At 37.8% G+C, this 18,330-nt stretch overlaps 1 protein-coding gene and 1 long non-coding RNA gene across 2 annotated transcripts; one reads left to right on the top strand and one right to left on the bottom strand.

Annotated features, from left to right (window-relative positions):
* Positions 1-5,760: 5,760 nt before the first annotated feature.
* LOC133706953 (homeobox protein knotted-1-like 1) lies at positions 5,761-7,811 on the bottom strand. Its single transcript, XM_062132502.1, has 4 exons — positions 7,430-7,811; positions 6,926-7,039; positions 6,200-6,374; positions 5,761-6,077 (listed from the first exon to the last, which is right to left on the bottom strand). The coding sequence occupies exons 1-4, from the start codon at positions 7,571-7,573 to the stop codon at positions 6,031-6,033; spliced, it is 480 nt and encodes a 159-aa protein (XP_061988486.1). The 5' UTR covers positions 7,574-7,811; the 3' UTR covers positions 5,761-6,030.
* A 4,137-nt stretch (positions 7,812-11,948) lies between these two features.
* On the top strand, positions 11,949-13,035 carry LOC133706617 (uncharacterized). Its single transcript, XR_009844634.1, has 2 exons — positions 11,949-12,307; positions 12,428-13,035. It is a non-coding gene; the product is annotated as an uncharacterized LOC133706617 (long non-coding RNA).
* The last annotated feature ends 5,295 nt before the right edge of the window (positions 13,036-18,330 follow it).

Raw genomic sequence — 18,330 nt, 5'->3', positions numbered from 1 at the left:
TATTACAAGATATATATGATATACCTGGGAAACCTAGCCCTGCAACAATTCGTGCCGCTCCTCAATATCTGTTAATGGATTCATAAGTTCGGTGAGTAGATTTACTTTTGTTTCTCTGATAATGAAAAGTAAAAAGTTAACATCAAGTTTCTCATCTATCAACGTGTTCACTTACCCCTAAAACTGAAAAGAGGAAAAACCATAGTTCCCACAGAAGAAGAAGAAGAAGAAGAAGAAGAAGAAGAAGAAGAAGAATTAGAGAAAATAATATTACCTATAACGATGGTAATTGATAATTGCACTGAGAAAATACTCAGTGCGATTGCACTCGGGTCTGAGGAGATCTTTCAGGGCAAAATTGTGAGGGCAATCGACTAAGGCCAGGACTTGCTTGATTCTGTTGCAGATCGAGATTGATGGTGTGGTCGGTCTATGAAAATCGGGATTCTCAAACTGCTCCAAGGCATCGAAATCAACTTGCCCAAAATCCCTGCATATCCAGAATACTCAGATTAACTCCAACTCAAATAAGAAAATAACTGGAATTAATCGGGAAGAATCGAAATACTGATGATTGAAGAAGTCGAGAGCGATGAGGATGCAGGTGTAGAGTAAAGCCCGCATGTATTGGCAAAAAGTAAAGCAGAGTTACAAAGGGAACTCATAGCTCTTTCGATCTGCAAAATTAGACAAAAACCTAACCTATCTTATCCAGAATTTGATATTAGATTATATGAAAGTTCACATAATATGAAAACCCAATCAAATTAACAGAAACTTTAAACGAACCCAATCAAATCAAAACCCCAACCTTTTCCTTTTTCTCACACTTTTGCTGGGTTTTATAGAGGACGTTTTGGCGAACGATTGGTTGGTAGATCTTATGATAACTCGCCGGATTTGACCTAAATTGGCACCTTTGATGGGCGTTGCATTCCGCCGCGAATTTGACAGATCGAGAGTGGAAAATAGCTGAAGGAGGTGATGGAGAGAGGAGGAAATCTGAAAGTACTTATCGGTATCGGATCGAGACGGAGTCATGGACTCGAAGAAGAAAAAGGGCGGAGCAGAGAAAGAAAGAATAGGGATTCCAAGAGATAAAATCGTTCAGATGTTGTTAAATCTTAAAAGAATACAAAGTATACGTATGAGAAAAGAAACATATAAACCACCCTAACACGACGGCAGCTACTTTGCAGTCGCAAACTGTTAAAATTTTGCTACGGCTATTCTCGCTGAAGTAGACCAACAGTGGCTGGCCACGACCAGTGGCCACGGTAATTATTACAGTCGCAAATATTTCACAAAATTGCGACGGCAACTGTTTTGTCGTCGCAAAATAGTAGGTTTTAGCGACGGCAATTATACGCCGACGCAAATTAGTGTAGCCATTGGAATTCTTTTTTGTAGTGCATAAGATGTTCCATACATTTCTCATGATCGTGCAAGTCCAATGGGAATGGAAAATCCAGGTCTGAAACATCTACCGCCTCTGAAGCAGCTTTCAACTGTGCAGCACTTAGTTTGGATCCTATCATTTTTTTTTTTTCAAAGTCATCATTGTCAAAAAGCTGCTCTGGTGCTGGTGATGTCCCAGTCTTAGAAGGCTTCATAATTTTCCCTTCATGACAACCATACACCATAGTTCCGCCGCGGGGCTTCCTCTTTCCTTGGGGCTTCGAAAGCATCACCCTTTCCCACAACAGAAACTCCTATGGTTGATATCAAGAGTTAGATCCCACTAACCAAACAGAAACTCCCAGGGAAAGCATCATTATCTATACCTTTGGGCCGCGTTTGGCAGCGTTGACTAGATTGGATTGGTTTGGGATTAGGATTTGCCGCTTTTACCTAGTATTTGAAACGACAGATAATGACATATGACTGGATAAGGAAACTCACAGGCTCAAGGGAGCCATTACCATTTCCAGCACCCTCAAGGGTGCCTTATTTTGTAGGATCTCGTCGAAAGAGAAACGGGCCGTATGGGCCCGTGCACTGTAAAAGACCAATATCTACATATGGGTCTGGCTACAAACATTGGCCCAACTAGCAGACTATGCCCGAGCTCGCAATCAAAATTCAAAAGTGTACTCTGTGGTTACATTGGAGGGATCCTAACCCAATTCTCTTCTCTCTCTCTCACCATTTGGGCTTTAGACGACTTCTTTTATTATTTATTTAATTTGATCTTATCTATACTATTATTTAAAAAAAAAAAAAAATTAAAAAAAACTAGTCGCCCTACTCTTTCCCTCTCCTCCTCTCCGCTATTGGCAATCTCAACCTTTCTCTCACAGGCCATCTTCATCTGAGGACAGCACAATTTTTCATCTATAAAAAACTTTAAAATGTATATGTACACCGTCTTTAAAAATGAATATCAAACTTAGATATAATTCTAATTTCTATTACAAATGAATTTTACTCATTTTTTCTGTTTTTTTTAGGGCTCTGATCCCTTGAGTATTTTACTACAGATATTGTTTAATACGCAGGCAGCATCTTACAAAAAAAAGCTGTGAAAGGAGGGTTGCAACCTGACAAAGAATGGACGGTAGATGGTTTCATGACTTCATCAAAGAGACTAAGAATATATATGGTCTCAAATTAAACTATACAATGATGTTCACATAGCACTACTATTTCAGGTGCACATTTAGCCGAAAATTATTTTATTGAAACTGAGCTATAATAATAGACTTTATCATATCTAATTGGATCAAATAAACAGTAGTATGGCTTTGTACACTCGTCTGTCTCTAACTAACATCCTTAGTCTTGAAAATTCATCAGTAGGCATTTATTCTCTCAAAATCTCTTGAAATAATACTTCATTAGTTCATTGCATGCAAGATGAGAACTAGAGGGTGCTACTGTATTGTTAGACTTATACGTGTTGAAATTGAGAAATTGAAGGCTTACAAGAAGTACAATTAGCAATGTGACTTTTGCCGAATCCCATGACTAAAAACTATATATAACAAAACATTCAGCTATAGCCTATATATTTATACCAAGAAATTAATGGAATCCTCAGCCGTGCTATGAGCCTATGAAATCTAATTTCCTCATTGAAGCCAATTGATTGAAGCTTCAAAAGGTAAAGGTAGTGCAGTAGCATTATCTTCAAAATCAGTGCCAATGGTGAGAACTCCTTTAGGAAGTTTGGAATTCCTCCTACTCCTATTAGTTCTATCTCTAGGGAAGTAAGTAGATGCACACTTGGCAAAGGCCGACGTCGAGACCTCATCGTCAACACTGTCGACTTTGCAGTCACCCAATTCTTCCTCATTTCCATCACTATGTGCGTTTATAAGCAAACTTAATGAAGCTTCAACCATTTGTGAGGATGATGTAAAATTTCCGTCACGTCAGCCACTCCTGTCATTTGAATTAATTTACATCCCAATTGATTGAAGCTTCAGTAGGTAAAGGAACCATAGAACCAGAATCATGATTAACAAGGCCGGAATCATTCCGGTCATCTCCAAATCTGAGAACTCCTATAGGAGACTTGCAATTCCTCCTCCGATGAGTTTTCTCTATGAGGAAGCAAGTTTCTGCATATTTTGTAAAGGTTGTCGTTGAAGAAGAACAATCAATCAGTTTTGGTTCTTTGTTATTGTGAAATGAGATGTGGCTGTGGGTACGTATTTAAAGGCAAACTTTCCTTTCCCGGTTCGGGTAAACTTTCATTTTTCCTTGTTCTTCGGGGTAGAGTTTCCTTTTCCTTGTTCTTCGATCAGGGTAAACATCGACTTAACAATAGTGCGTGTTAAAACTTTTCCTAACCTTTGTGGGTAACTCTAACTAATTCCTTTTAGGAATAGGAAGCTTCGCAAATTCAAGTGGCTCTTTTCCAGTACTAGCAGCCCTACCCATTTGGCCGAATCAAGCCCTAGCTTGATACTTGCTGGATACTCAAGTTATACATATACAGCAACAGAATGTATGGTATATATTGAAGGGGTGACACACTATAATGAGTGGTGATCAATCAATCACAAGTAAAGATCATGCTTTATGTATCGATTCCCCATTTTCATGGTTGAAAAAAGAAAATAATATATAATATGTCCTGCTTGTTTGGCTGCTCGTTGATCTTGCTCCAGGTGCTGTTAATTAAGTTTAAGCTTTTCGATGAACCATTAATCTAGGTATTTATTATATATATATATATATTGGCAATTAAAATAATTTATTAAATAAAAAAAATAGTACCGAAGGGGGGGGACATGAAGCCAATGCCCTTTAGAAGAAATAACAAAACGGAAAGACAACCAAAACATAAGCATGATTAAGCAGAGCCGGTTGAATCAAAGATCAAGACGCACAACAGGCGTCCAATTGCGGGTAGGGTAAGGGTCTCGTGAATCTCTTTTGGACTTCAATTTTTTATTTTGAGATTTTGGGAGAGACTTAAGAAGATTCTCATCTTCCACAGTTGCTTCACCCTCATCAAACCAGGAACACAGAGGACTTAACTCAGCCTGAGCATATGTATGATTACCAAGAGGTTCTTCATTTTCCAAATCACCCCAACAGAACTTAGCTTTATGAACATCAGATTCTGACTGAGCCATATCTTTAGGTAACTCCTTAGGGGAAGGAGTTTTGGAAACAGTATCATCTTCAATGATAACATCCGCTCCACGTTGCACATCATCACTAGATTGTATCTCTGTGGTCTCTCCCTCGCTATCAGTCTCAGACTCATTTGCGAGGGCCTGAAAAGCATTAACAGTAGGTACAACTACAATACCTGCCAAACCTCCCACAGACGGAGGTCCTAGAATTGGTGAATTAATGCACTCTTGGAGAAGGTGCAGCCAAAGGAGAAAGTTGTGTCTCTGGAACCTGTTTATATATATATATATATATATATACGAAGCGGTTCCAAAGAGGACGTCTGCACTGTTGTTAAAGTGCGGACATCGACGTTGCAGCTCGGCTCGGGGCGCGACGGAGCGGCGGGGCTTGCCGGACCGACGCCAGGGTCGGATGGACCGGTTTGCAGTCGGTGGAGTCGCCGGCGACGTGGTTGCAACGCTGCCCAGAAACCTGCAACTCCGACCTCGAACGCTGCCCAGAACCGTCCGGGATGCCTCCGGCCTCCGCCCGCCAAGCCCCGAGCCGCCGTCGCCGCCTGGAACGCCGCTGCTGCTTCGCCGACCGCACTTTAGCAAAGTGCGGACATCTGCTTTGGAACGGGCCTGTATATATATATATATATATATATATATATATGCTCAAAGCTAGTTTAAAACTAAGCAATCAAAAATCATTGCGCCTCTAGCTAGTTGTGCGATTTCTTGGTAAAGTTCGTTGACATAGATCAAATACTGCAACAAATTACCATCTAACTGGCTTAATGTCATGTTCTCGTTTTTGTTATTTTCCTTTCCTCTTAATTTCCCAGAAGAATCAGATCGGAGAGATGCAAAACAGGCCAGTTGCAAGGCTTTTCAGTCAAGGCTCTTAGCTTATAAAAAATCATGGAAGAGTCCATATCGATCATGTTTTTAGATAGAGAGTCTCATAATTTATTAACTAACCAGTCTAACCGAGGATAAGACATACATGTTTAGAAAGTCCCTAGCTAGCTAGCTATATATATCATGTTGCCCATGACGTACAGACGATACAGTAGTGTCACAATTAACATGACATTCATATATGATAGACTGGTGGCAATTCAGTCATAGCATAGCTCTAAGTCACCATGATTGTTCAGAATTCAAGCAAAATTATGAACTAGAAAAGCTGATTGTAGACGATAAACGCAGAGATGCAACCTTGAATTAGAGAGAGAAATGGAGTTTGTTTCGTTACAGAGGAAGAAAAATGCAAAGAACTAAAGTTAGTTACAGCAATAACATAGCCGGCTATTTATACCATGCACATAAGCCAATGGATTTCTGGCACATGGCACTACTGAATAACAACTACAAAATGCTGACTTTCATTCGCCTAATTTCGCAAATTAAAATCATGTTCCATACATGAGCTGCATCCTGTCCCTGTGCTCTAGATCGATCTTCTGGCACAGTCGATCATCTCTGGCTTTCTTTCACCTAATTCAAGATTCAGAAGAAGAATTTAATTAGAAGCTGTACCGATATTAGAGATTGCAATTAATGTTGTTAGTTTGTATTTGTTTGTCTGTTCAATTTAGTTGGTCCAATTTTAGACTGACCAGAAGTGTGGCGGTGGTGGTGGAAGCTGGCAGGTGATTCAGGTAGATCAAGATGAGACCTGGTGGCGGTTAGCTCCTTGAGTTGATGGTGCATGTTAGTTATGAAAGTCATGGACTTTTGGTGAGGTTCCTCCATTGCTTCCTTCAGCTTCCTAAGTGCCAAGCAATATGCTTCCTAATGACACACACATTAGTTTATATGATCACAAATATGTTAATTACTAGCTACTATATATGTACTAAAGAGAAGTAAATGAAGCAATTAACTAATATGCTTCCTGCGTCCTAGCATAGCTGGTCCTGTATGTCTTTTCAAGGTAAAGCTTAACTTTCATCAGCCTTATCTACTCATCTCTACTACAATAAAGAAAACTGGGAAATATAGGTTGTCTCAAAGTTCTTTAGTAATATTCACGCTACTGAAGTAACTGAAAATCACAATTCACGCAGGACACCTAGCTACATACCAATTACATTAATTAATTAGTAAGCAAACTGGGAAATGTAGGTTTGTCTCAAATTTGTTTAGTAACATTCACAGTACTACTGAAGTAACTTAATTAAAATCGCAATTCACACTGGACACCTAGCTTCATACCAATTACATTAGTAACAGTGTTAGCTGCTAGCTAGCTCGTAGAATATTAACTTCCATAATTGATTTGGCCGGCTTTTAAATGTTTAGTAATGTTAATAATCAACAGAGAATTATTAATTTGGTGATACCATGAAGTGATCGAGCTCTGATTCTCCTAAAGTACTGGTCTTGTGATTGTCAAGCTGCTTCATATAATCCCTGAGGGCATCACTTTCCTCTAGGTCATCTTCATTACCACCTACCTGCATATCAGAAAAGGAATAAGAAGATCGATCGCGAAGAAGAAAAACGCAGCAGCCCTATATATTCGCTTATATCAAATAGTAGAACTTAATTAGAAGGCATCTATATATATGAAATCAAAACAGCAAATTGAAGATAATATCGCTCCCTCTATTTTTACGACAAATTAAAGAAAAGCTAGCAGATGTTACAAGTTCTGTTCAATTATATAAAATCGGCTTCCTGACAGATCGAAATAGGGCTAGCTAGCTCTTGCAGATCGTAATCATCATGATGTTCATGTATATTCATAATAGATTTGCCAGCTTCGCTGTAATATCGAATCAAAATTAAGCACACACAGTCGATCGATCCACCGAGAGAGAGAGCGAGAGAGAGCGAGAGGTTACCTTCAGACAGTCTAGGTGAGTTTCAACCAAGAGCCCATATAAAGGATGGCTAGAGATTCTAGTTTTGAGGATCTCATGATGATGATCATCTTGATTTTCTTCTTGGTTTTCTTTCTCCTTGTAACTGCCCATGAAAGCCTCCATATATACTCCAAGTTAAACAACAGAGATGATGGAGACGAACTAAAAGCCTGAAGCAACAATTTTTGCTAACCTAGTTAGCTGGCAATATACCAAGACAAGATATATGATCGAGTAGTCTTTACTATATATGTTCACTCATAGAAAGGCCACCGTGGAGGGGTTGTACTGTAGATTACTGACGCTCCCATTTTTGGAGTTCAGCAATGGAATGACTAATGCATGCATAATAATCTGAATGAGTGCATGCCCGAATGGTACAACATCAGTCAGACTCTACTCAGTAGTCGACTGAGAACACACTAGCTAGCTAATAATGAATTCATATTCATGGAGAGGAAAAGGAGAGACTGGTGGGTCTCTTGGCCTTTTCGCTATCTCCCTCTTTTCTTTTTTCTGTCTTTTTACATGAAGAAAGGAACTTATCAAGGGCTAGTTTCTCGAACAATGGGAGCCTTGTTACTAGTACCAGTACTAGCTAAATTAGCACCATTGATTTCACCAGCTAGCATCATCGTCATCATCAAATCGATCTTTCTTTTTTTACCGGTCAACAGTTCAATACCTCACTTTCTGAAGCAGCACAAAGATCCAAATTCGTAACTGTTCACTCATAAATAGTTACCTGCTTTTATCGATGTTTGGCCACATGAATTTGAGGAAGAGAATGTTTCCACTACTGTTGATACGCTCATATGAAAACGACTATTCAAGGCGTAATTTTTGATTTCTGATTATATGGGGAAGGTATCAAAGATTATGTATGTACGTATGCAGACAGATATATCATCCAGATAGATAAATATCATATATTCCTTATATTCCCCACCAAAGCTAAAGCTAAGCTCGCTTTTCTCTCAACGATCCAATTAGAATTACTAGTTACTCTACAAACCAGATCATCGGTGGCTCCGTGTCTATGAAAGTGAAAATCCCAACCTGGCTGGTGGACTAATTACTCGACCAATAAAAATAAAAAAATAAAATAAAAAATTATTTTTGGGTGGTTAAAATATGTGCTTTACGCCAATAAAAGTTGGTTCAATTGGCAAGGGCGGACTTGAGGTGTAAACCCACACAAGTTCGATCCCCGCTATCAACAATCTCTCATTTGGTGGGCAATCTAGAAAATGTCCTGCATAATATTGGTATGGGATGGGCTGGGCTGGGACACTGGCCAGTTTCGTAAGCCCTATTGGGTTGAGATCGTAGGTTTGCCCTGGTCCTGGTAGTGTAGGGAACCTCCCTCTTATCTAAACTTTTTTTCACCAAAAAAAAAAAAAAGTGCTTTACTTTCATTCTTTTTCTCGTTGTCAGTAATAGGGGGCCGATTCATATTGTTTTCCAAGCAAAACCAATGTAGTGGTTTAGACTTGGTTTTGCCTTTTTTGAAGGATTTTGTCAAACATATAAGGTTCGCATGAATATGAAGGATACCGCTGAAATGGTCGTGATCGAATACCTAACTGCCTCAATAGTACTTGCGACTGTGCAACAAAAGGTAGAAAATTAAACTCTTGATCTCATCAAAGGAGAAAAATATCACTTGCATTTCTAGTTGATATAAAAGTTTATAACAAAATTAGTGAAAATATTAATCTAAGTATCAAATTGGGTGATGACAACATTCTATATGTACGTTTCATCTTGAAGAAACAAGTTTTTTAAGCTTAATTTATAATGCTATAAAACATCTTGGGGGCCTGGGGGCTTTAACCCTAACTTTATTAGAAAAGGCAGGCCAACATCGACGGACGACATGCATGGGCGAGCAGGGCAGGTCGGCTGGAAATTGGAGAAGGGAGAGGAGGTGCTCTAGTAAACCCAAAGGTTAATAATCAACGGGCCATGAGGTGGCACTATATATATGATAATACTTATGGCGCTGATCTGATCAGATTTAATCCAACCTGGGAAGAAAAGGAAAAGAAAGATCATGATGATTCTACTTAAAGCCCAATGCTATACAAACTAAACCATGCAATGTGAGAGATGCATGGATCGGATTCTCCCGTAATTGACCCGATATCTGTTGGCTTCCAAATTCAGTTTCGTTTTCGATCATATCGAGATATGTCAATTTTGTTGGTTCCCTTTTGAACGGCAGTAGTCCGAAACATGCAGTTTCTCCATCTCGGATTTTCGCTAGTGAAATGAGTTGATTCTATATAAGTTAATAATGTTTACATCATAGTAGAAAGCCACTGGGCCGCCCCAATAATCACAATCTAGAAATATAAAACTCTACATTCAAAACATTTTTCTTTGGTATGTAAAAAAGTTGAATATATGACGAAAAATGATTAGATGGTCAGACAAACTTAGTGGTACGGTCTGTTTATGTTGTTGGCAACATGCGGATGCGCCATGCTTATAAGTTTTTCAATCTTATCTGCAAAAGATGGTGCCAATAACTACCAACATATACATGTGGGTTTGTAGGGGTATGCACTGCACCCTTACATATTCCATGGTTTGGTCTATATATATACATGCATCATGATATGACAGAGATTCTTATCTGCTGGTAATACTGGAGGAGAAAGTCTTGCGTAGGGTATGCGTAAAGGACACGTGGTAGGGCTGCCCAATTAGGTTCTAAGCATGGGGTATTTTGGGTATTTCACTTTAAAAAGCAGGGACAGTTTCAGAATACATGTAAAGTTTGGTGGGTTTTGATTGGGCAGCCGCACGGCCACGTGGTGCGGCTGCCGTATGTAAGAATTTTTCATACTGGAGCTGTAATTAGCAAACTTTTGCTGAAAATTATGATCATGATCGCAGTTTACCTGCTAGACCCATACTCTATTGATCGGTGAGAATTTTCTCATTGAGACGTTTGATCGAGAGCGAGGGGAAGGGTAAACACCTAAACCCTACCTAGCTAGCTAGAGGTACGTTTAGATATACGACAATTAATGAACAGAACAATTCTCAGGTTCACCCCTTGGGGTGAAGCAGCATATTAACCCTCTCTTATGATTAACGCATAATAACTTTTTAATTTTCTAATCCAACCATTCAAGTTGTATAATGTAATACAAAGATTAGTTCTGTAAAAAATCAATCAAATTGAAGACCTTTTAATTATTTATTTATATGAAATACATGGACGGTTTATTATAATAGCAGTAAGTGTTGTTAGAACCGTCCATTTATTTGATTCAATTAGATAATTAAACGATTTCCGATTCGATTGATTTTTTACAGAGATGATCTTTAAATGCTAATTTAATATATGGACCGTTGGATTATAAATTTATTAAGTAAAAGTGAGTTAATCGATAATAGGGGTGAATATGTTTGTTTACCCAGAAGTGAACCTAAGAATTGTTCACGATTAATTACGAACCATGTCCCTGCCTTTGATGTGGTTATTAATTAGGCATCTAGGACTCTCTCTCTCTCTCTCTCTCTCTCCCCCTCCCTCCTACTTTGTGGGGGAGAGAGTTCACGTGATGGTCCTGATGGAGCAGATGGTTGGAGCACGGAGCTTGGCCTGAAGTCATGTGCCCAACTGCTTTCGTTAACTGTTTGATTAGTTTAGCCAGTGGATGTGTTGTCACCTTCTTCGATCTATTCATATGATCTACTTGATCGACCGACGGATGGACCTTAAGCAATATGTTGTTGTTTTCAGGTTGATCGAGTTGACGTATATGGTCTGCTCTGCATGGACATCGATCGATCCGATGGATCATGTCCCCGCCAATCTGTACAAACTTACTTATCAAAAAACTAATCTCACAATCTAATTTGTGCCTCAAACCAATTCTTTAGGCCGAGCTAGCTCGATCATCAAGTAATTCAGCTATCGTTTTCAAGTTTTTATATTTGTATATGAGGTCGACTTTCATGTATATAGAGATTATGCACTGCATTGATCACAATGTATAGAGATAATGCACTGTATATAGAGGTAGAAGAATATAGAAAAGGAAGGAAAATAAAGGCCAATAAAACTGGGACTACATTGTAATCAAATTATCTCTAATTCTCTTTTATATATTAAAATAAAAATAACCAACACTTTTACTATATAACCCTTAACATATAAAATAAGTAAAAATACATGTACTTCAATGCATAATATTGATATATTGATATATTCATTCCCAATAGTGCACGCAAGGGCAGCAGTACGTACTTCAATGCATATATAGATATAGGCATGTATAATTGATTCTAAGAGATTACTTCAATCTAGAGAAATATAGCAATATGTTCTACATACTTCACTAGCTACTGTTTCCGGTTAGTGAATGTGAATCCCCGTACGAAGATATGCAAACAGAAGCTGATTTGAATCGAATGAAGTGACCTTATATATATGTATGCTACATATATCGATCAATTTTCTGGCTTTGCTTATGCCTACGTGAACTTACTCCAAAAACACACTCGTCCCCATATGTCCAATAATCTCATCCACATATGCCATGGACACTTGACACTACAAGCTAGCTAGGTATAGCCAACTGCGATATCCATGCATCTATGTTTATGCATGAACATCGCATCATCAATTTGTGTGTCTATATAAGGCATTGGAAAGTGGAAACTCAAACTGTGTGGAGAGAAACTTGTAGAATTTCCAGCTACTTACCTGGTGAAGTAACTACTTTTGTTGCAATTACATGATGGCTTTCTTAACGGTGAACAAGCGCAATAACATCTCTCTTCAGCTCGCATTTCTGCTACTCTTCCTCGTCCCGGCACTATTACTCGTAGCTCATGGTAAATCAGTAGTTTAAAAATGTATGATAGTATATATGATCGATTTTGATATAGATAAAACTAATTGATGATTTTTCTCTTCTGGTCGGTTACTTTGTTGTACGTACGTGCACGACACAGCACGAGATATCAGCAGCAGCAGCAGAAGGGTCGATGTCGTCGTGAAGAAAGGTGCTGCTGCAAGTAGTGTGCTTCAAGATGCAGAACCAATCGAGAGCAGTGATATCAGCAGCAGCAGAAGCAGCCACGCATTTGAAACAAAGCACGAACAAGAGAATCTGACTGGTACAGAAGGCATAGATGACGATTTACTGGTCGGGGATTACACCCCAACTAGAAAGAAGTCTCCCATTCATAACTAATGAATGAATGGTTCGATCAATCTCCGCCATAATAAATTAAACTAGTAAATCAAATATTGGTCCATGCAGTAAGTACGTACTTGAAGATTCCATATTTGAAACTCTCGAGTAAATGTCTCTTCTGTGCTTGGCTAGCAGCTTGCTAGCTTCTGGATCATAAGGTAGCTATCTAGCTAAATAAGCCCTATCTAATAGGGTTCACTGGTTAGGGTGTGACGTGCGTGTGAGAAAGCTATTGCTGCTGTTTACATATATGTTGCCTGCAAGGCTTCTTATTTGGTCTTTTATATGTACCAATAAATGTAAAGGTTGCTTGTTCACCATAGATATGTTATATGATAGAATGACAAACATGGCCTTACTTAATTTCTCCATCCCTGGTATGGCATGTTTCTCCGTCGCTTAATATATCTCCTTATCTTCGTATGGATGATTTGGGATTCCCTTACCTTCGCCATGTTTAACTCTCTTTCTTGCATGGGTTCGTGTTGGGCTTGTTTTAACATTGGCTACTATATTTTCTACATTCCTTATATATAATGCAAACGCTGGTCGCTATTACTTGGACATGATGTTACAGGGGTTTTTGGTTTCATTATGAAGCTGGGTGTTGATGGCTTCTATTGGCAGATAGTGCAATTTTTGTTTTTTCTTCCATTGTTTTGCTTTGCAAGCTGTTTAATTATCTGGAAGTTGGGCAAATTTGAGGTTCTGCTTCAATTTTTTCACTTCCTTTTGTCTTTCTTTCTAGCTTTTGGGGTAAGGTTTATGTCTCCCCCTTCTTTAGGTTGTATTTTCTTTTTATGTTATTAATACAATAAAAATAGGGGGACGGGCGGTGGGTTCCCAGAGTGTGGCAAACCCCTCTCCTTCGGGATAGAGGGTGGGACTTGTTCCCTACATCGTTTGCCTTCAAGGAGCTAATTAATGTCGCCTAATCCCTTATTCATTAAAAAAAAAATGTTATATGTATATGATCTTGAGAGTTTCTATTCATATATATATTTGTATGTAAATGATTATATGATGAGGTTGAGACGTTATGGTGATTCTATTATGAATCATGCATCTCGATCATTCATGCTTGCGGTCAAAATCAGAAAATGAGAAACTATGGAGAAAATGGCCAATGGATATAGACATGCATATAGTATTTAGTAGCCATCTCAATCTTCTTAATTATTTCTCAAAAAAAATAAAAATCTTCTTAATTAATATAGGGTGCGTCTATTTCCACCCTACTAAATACTTTGTTCACCCTATAACCAAATTTTTTCTTTGAAATCCTAAAATTGTCCTTAACAACAATTATTAACATAAAAAAATGAAAATGAGAACTGAATTATCATAACAGCTTTCTATACCAAAAAAATAGGGTGTTGCTATTTAAACCCAGCAAATTTCTAAGTATACATTTTAAATATTATCTTAAATTTCCTGTTTTACCCCTGTTTAAATCAATCCAGCAAACATTATCTCCATCACCATCTTCAAGGTTGAGACCAGTTAGAAAGAGTACTGATCTGGAAGGAGGAGATTGCGAGGAGCATTCCCGTGATCAAAGCAGAGAAGCTCGAGAAGATTTGATGTGGGCTAATTGGATTCGATTACATTAAAAAATTGTAGAAATTCCAATCAATCAATAATTTGATTACATCTCACCCATATCAATACAAGAATGGAACTAGTCTCTAGCCTACTACACTTCATTTTACCCAACATGATTATCTTAAAACAGACTATTATAGAAGAAATGAAGAAACCCATTTAAGGTAATTGAAGAAATGAAGAAACTCATTTCAGGTAATGGAAAAGAAGAACAAAATTGACTGAAGTCTCCCAATCAAAGAATTGACATTGTAGATGGCTTTGCAATCAATCACAAAATTCAATTTAAAAACCAAAGGCTCAAAGCAACAATAAGAAGGTATCGGCCCCATATCCCACTTTAGCGTCCTAAATGGGGATGTCATTTATGCTGTCGTTGGCAACTCGTCCTAAATGAGTAGGACTATATGTACGACTCGTTGCCATTTCTCTTCTTCTTCTTCTTCTTTCTCCATAGCATGCCTCTGATCCGACTCCAAAAGAAGGATTTGTGTATGCTGCTGGGTTTATTATATCGAGGGAAAAATTGGAAAATAAAAAATATTTTTTAACTGTTGGGTCTACTAAGAAGTTTGCTGGGTTCAAATAGAAACACCCAAAAAATAATAATTGTCATAGCTTCTTCATCGCTAACCGACCAAACAAATAATTAGATGAAATTTTCAAGCTATAGCAACAAGTGAAAAAAATTGTTGGTTTATTTTGTTCTAGTTCATGTGACTCGTGTTTGATTATATGTCATAGTAGTTGATGAAGGGAGAAAATAGAGAAGAGAAAAAAAAAAGAGTAAAAAGAAACTAGAAGGCATGGGGTTGATGGTGTGCTAATTTTCTTTTTCTTTTTGCTTTTCCAATTTCACATTTTCAACGGTAATATCTTTTTTTTCTTTTTAAAATTATTTGAGGATGAAATTGGAAATTTCATGATAAAAATTTAATTGTAGGGTGAACAAAGCATTTGGTAGGGTGGAAATAGCCTCACCCTTTTTTTTGAGTTAAAGGAACATATATTCATCTGAAAAACCAGAATAGGCCGTTACATACCCTTCCGCTGTCATTTAAGGGCATAGACAGACAAGAAGCTAGTGATAGTACCCACAACTGGTACGTACATATAGTCCTACTCATTATACGTACATTCAAATACGCAGAGGTAGCGAAAACCCTCCTTTGGTACTACTCCAGAGGCGCTAGAGGTACATACGGTGCACAAAAGTGCATAGGATCCTAAAAATGAAATTATTGTAAATAGATAAACTAAGAACATAGAAATGGGCCTAGGGCAAAACACCCCAGCCCAAAATAAAAGCCCAAGAGGGCAGCTCCAAGAGAGAGGAAGTCTAGCTCGCGGCCCAGCAAGGAAGGGTGCACCAAGCCCAGCCCAAATACCATCGCCAACCAAAATCTGTGGACAGCTCGGTGCAGGGCCGCCGACCACCATCATCCAAAACCACACCACCGCTACCACCCCACGAAACCACCCAAAACCCCCAAACCACGTCGGCCATCACGATCAGGCTAGACCCTCCATAGCCACGCCACCACAGCAATCCATCCAGATCACCAAAGCCACGCCTCCACAACACGATCTACTCCGACACCTCCATAGTCACTGCCGCCTCTAGTTCTGGAAATCCCATGACGAAGACACCGCTGCAGGTCTTGGAAGCCCATGACAAACCCGCTGTATCTGTCCAGATCGATCTCGAATCAGAAAAAGGCATCCGGACTCCACCTCCACCCATTCCAGCAACCTGCAAGCCAAACCTCCCACACATGAAGCCACCGAGGCAATAGCAATCCCGCCCGGCAGCAAAGCCCCGTGGCTTCGGCAAAGCCAAACGGCCAGCCTAGGCCAAGGTCGCCGCCGGACGAGAAAATTCTCAAGGTCTTGAAGCCTGCTTAGGGTTTTCTCAGAGAGAGAAAAAATATAAACAGGAACAAAATATGTTAAGTACAAAATAGCCTCACCCTTAATATATATATGAGAGAGAGATATCGGATCATCAAATATTAATTGTTTGTGCATGACTAAATTTTTTGTCAAAAACTAATAACCTGGGGTATTTTATATGTTGTGTACATGCAGTATATGTATAAGAGTATAAGACTACTCATCATGTTTTTTTTTTCTTTTATTTTTCAGTCGAAATATGAGGATACATATAACATATATACATAAGACATATGTACACCGTTTATGTGGTGTAACATTCTACTTTATTGTTAGCACGTGTTATTTTTTTATTTTATTTTTTGTAGTGTTTAACTCTAGAAAAGATAACTCTAAACTGCGAAATAAAAACCTTAAACCATAAAAAGGGGTAGTTGTATGAGAATAGTTTTACGGTGCATTTGGATGAGAAAATTATAAAATCCGTAGGAATTTATAAATGATGGAATCTTTAATTCCATCAATCTAAAATTCCATTAATTGCATTTTCTATTGTTTGGTTGCATCTATTTAGGATTTGAAATGTGTAATAAATTAAGAAAGTTTAAAAAAAATAAAAAGATAAAATAGAAAAAAGTCTTGTTTTGGAAATAAAAATTGAATACTGCAAAGGAATTCGTAAATGACACCTATTTTGGTGGAAATTGAAGTGAGGAATTTAAATAACGAATTCCTTCGTTTTTTTTCACAGAGAAATTTAAAATTTCCAATCTGATAATGCCAAACGAGGGAATTGGCTTTTAGGAATTATGAAATCCTCACTTTCAATTAAATTCCATCATTTTTTCCCTCATCCAAACACACTCTTAGTGTTCCATGGGCATCCATGCATCAAAATTGATAGTCTCTTGCATATTGCACCTCTAACATGTGGTTCACTACCCACTCTTATCATGTGGGGGGCCATCTATTTCGAGAAAATGTGCATATTTAGTGCGACTTTACCGAAGTCAATAAATTAAGACAACCACACCCTATCAAGAAAAATTTACTGACCCACCAATCACCTTAAGTCTTGATTATACCTCTAACTTAAATTTAAATAAAATAATAATGGATGAACAAATAAATAGTTAAATAAAATATATATTTAGATTATTAAATGTAATAAATTAAACTAAAAATAAAAATAAAATGCAATTAATGAGGATCATGCTTTACAAATGGTGAGATTAAGAAATATGACAATTTGAATAGAAATGGAGTTTTGCATGGATTGACATGTTGGGAGGTGCCATGGAGGTATTCTGGGATTGCAATGACATGCCAAAGCATGTGAAAGGTATCTTTTCTTGAAATTCTCCTAAATAGTAAACTCATCATTCTAGAGCATAATTTGTAGAATGTGTTCCAATTGACGGATTACGGAAATCTTAACGATTTATTTTATCTGACTTCAAAATCTCGTAAAAAAATTTATTATCGGTGAGCTGTGACCTGTTGATAAGATATAATTTCAATATTATAAAGGTCATGGGTTGAATTCTTACTGTGGGGTGGGCTAAAGGTTTCTTTTAAGGAAAAAATATAGTTTTAGTCACTCAACTTTCACTTGATTGACACTTTGGTCACTCATGTTTATAAAATCTCACTTTAGTCACTCAAATTTAACTCCGATTATCACTTTAGTCCACCGGTGAATTTTTCCAATAAAAAAAGTCACATGACGCCTCTCATGTCATTTTTCAATGGTTATTTTAAGATGTTGAAGAGATGTGAGACATTTGGTTTGAATATATGTTGAAATTTTCTGAAATTATAGGACGAAAATAACCCTTAAAAAATGACCCATGTGATTTTTTTTATCAAACAAATTCACTGGCGGACTAAAGTGATAGTCGGAGTTAAAGTTGAGTGACTAAAGTGAGATTTTATAAACATGAGTGACCAAAGTGTCAATCAAGCGAAAATTGAGTGACTAAAACGATATTTTTTCCTTCTTTTAAATTAAAAAAAGATTGTAAAAATGATTTTTAACTTTCGTCAATTAGGAAAGTGCTTAAAAATTATTATTTGAGATTAGAAAAATTTTGGTGAAAAAATAAAAACATGCGATTTTGGCCAAAAATTGTGTGTGAATTAACAATTTTGGGTAGAAAT

This window comes from Rosa rugosa, chromosome 4 (assembly GCF_958449725.1).
Source record: "Rosa rugosa chromosome 4, drRosRugo1.1, whole genome shotgun sequence".
NCBI lineage: Eukaryota > Viridiplantae > Streptophyta > Magnoliopsida > Rosales > Rosaceae > Rosa > Rosa rugosa.
Note: the sequence above shows the minus strand (reverse complement) of the source record. Positions and strands in the feature narration are given on the sequence as shown.